The 1969-nt window shown below is 44.3% G+C and overlaps 1 protein-coding gene across 1 annotated transcript in view; it reads left to right on the top strand.

The window, feature by feature from the left end:
- Positions 1-1969, top strand: part of LOC101851085 (serine/threonine-protein kinase MARK2) — a gene marked incomplete at its 5' end in the record, with an annotated part of 16576 nt that overhangs the window by 5594 nt on the left and 9013 nt on the right. Inside the window, 1 exon segment of the mRNA XM_013089630.2 lies at positions 499-652. Coding sequence (XP_012945084.1) covers positions 499-652 — 154 coding nt within the window.

Raw genomic sequence — 1969 nt, 5'->3', positions numbered from 1 at the left:
CATCATCATCATCATCATCATCATCATCATCATCATCATCATCATCATCATCATCATCATCATCATCATCATCATCATCATCAGCATCATCATCATCATCATCATCATCAGCATCATCATCATCATCATCATCACCGTTGCTGTTGTAAGCTCAAAGAAAAAAAAGTCCCCCAAAAGTTGGTGGAGAGTGTGAACTTTCAATATTTATAAATGCAATACAATAAAAGCTCAACATTTCGGCCTTATACAGGTTCGTCAGGAACATGGTAAAATAAATCATCATCATTATCATCATCATCATCATCATCATCATCATCATCATCATCATCATCATCATCATCATCATCATCATCATCATCATTATCATATCAACAACAACAGCAACAACATCATCATCACCATCACCTTCATCATCATTAATTACACAACAACAACATCAACACCAAAGTCATCATCATCATCAATTGTTCAATAAGGACGTATCACCGCCTGCCACAGATTTCGGACTAAGCAACTTCATCAAGGTGTCCACGAGCCCCGAGGGCACGCGCGCCCAGGAGTTCTGTGTGACTCAGTGTGGCAGCCCCGCCTACGCCGCTCCTGAACTGCTCAACCACGACAAGTACGGGCTGCAAGTGGATCTCTGGAGCATGTGAGTGGGGGTCATGGTGGGGTCATGGGGGTCATGGAGGCTGGAGTGGGGTCATGGGGTCCTGGGGATGGGGTCAAGGGGGTCACAGGGAGTTAGTGGGGGGGGGGGGGTGGGGGGGGGACTGAAACTTTAGCTTTGGGTATTCAAGGACCACTTTCATTAAAAATGATCTCAGATTCTTACTGCACAATGGGTTTTCCCGAAATTCCCCATCCAGTGTTCTAAACATATAGAAATCACATTCTTCAAGCTTCATTGTTGTAGGCTTATGGCAATTTCTTCATTTTCGGGAGTAAACTTATTGAGCACCCTTCGTATTCCGCTGCAATCGCGCGTGTGTTCCATCAAAGATAGTACATAACAAGATAGTTCACTCAGCCAAAGATCGTACATATAACAAGATAGTTCACTCAGCCAAAAAAGTGTCCGTGGAAGTCCGTGCATTGGTTCAGATGGCGCTGCAGTCTTTGTTTTGAAGCTCTCTTTCGTTTCTCCAGAAGAAGAATTGGAAAAGCACAGTTTTATAGTTTCGCTTTTATTGTTTTTCACACAAGTAGGGCAATATATAACTCTGTTCGCAAAGTCCGCGCTTTTTCGAAGAGGGCGCCACCGGATTTTGAGGACACTTTTTATAATTGGCTGAAAGAGAGGAGTGAACAATCTTGTTATGTACGATCTTTGGTTTCATCAAGTCTTAGTAGCCACAGAGATAAGGAGGTCGCGTGTCGAGACTGAGAAAACGTGCCGGGGGTAGATGTAGATGTTTTTACGACCGCATCGACAATTTTGCTTTTACATTTCTTTTCTGATCCAGCGGCCATCTGAGTTCTAGCCCTTCGGCCTCCTGTGCCATATCGACAAAAGTTAGATCATTTAGGAAGCGGGCATTCTACCCTGCCTGTCAAGGCTAAATCGGTTGGACAAGGGTACAGCTTCCCAGCTGAAAGACCAAGGTATTCGATTTTTTTAAAGTCTCCCCAATCGGGAATCGAACTTAGATCTCCTGCTTGAGACCATGAAGCACCTAAGTGCTACACCACAGACGCCGGTTCGGAGTGCTCGAAGTAACAAAATCAGCAGAGGGACAGAACAGAAGTAAGCTGTGTTGATTTTTAATATATTCTGCATAATGATTAAGACCATCTCTGAATGTCAATACTGTCTTCCTATTTTTAATTGTCATCGTTATTTTTTATACTTTCTCCCCTTCAATCCTTCCTACTCTTTCCTCCCCCCTTTTTCTTCCACAACCACCGCTTCCCCATCCCCTCCTCCCCGTCTTCCTCCCTCCCCACCCCCACCCCCTTCTACTCCTCC

This window comes from Aplysia californica, unplaced genomic scaffold (assembly GCF_000002075.1).
Source record: "Aplysia californica isolate F4 #8 unplaced genomic scaffold, AplCal3.0 scaffold01001, whole genome shotgun sequence".
Lineage (NCBI taxonomy): Eukaryota > Metazoa > Mollusca > Gastropoda > Aplysiida > Aplysiidae > Aplysia > Aplysia californica.
Note: the sequence above shows the minus strand (reverse complement) of the source record. Positions and strands in the feature narration are given on the sequence as shown.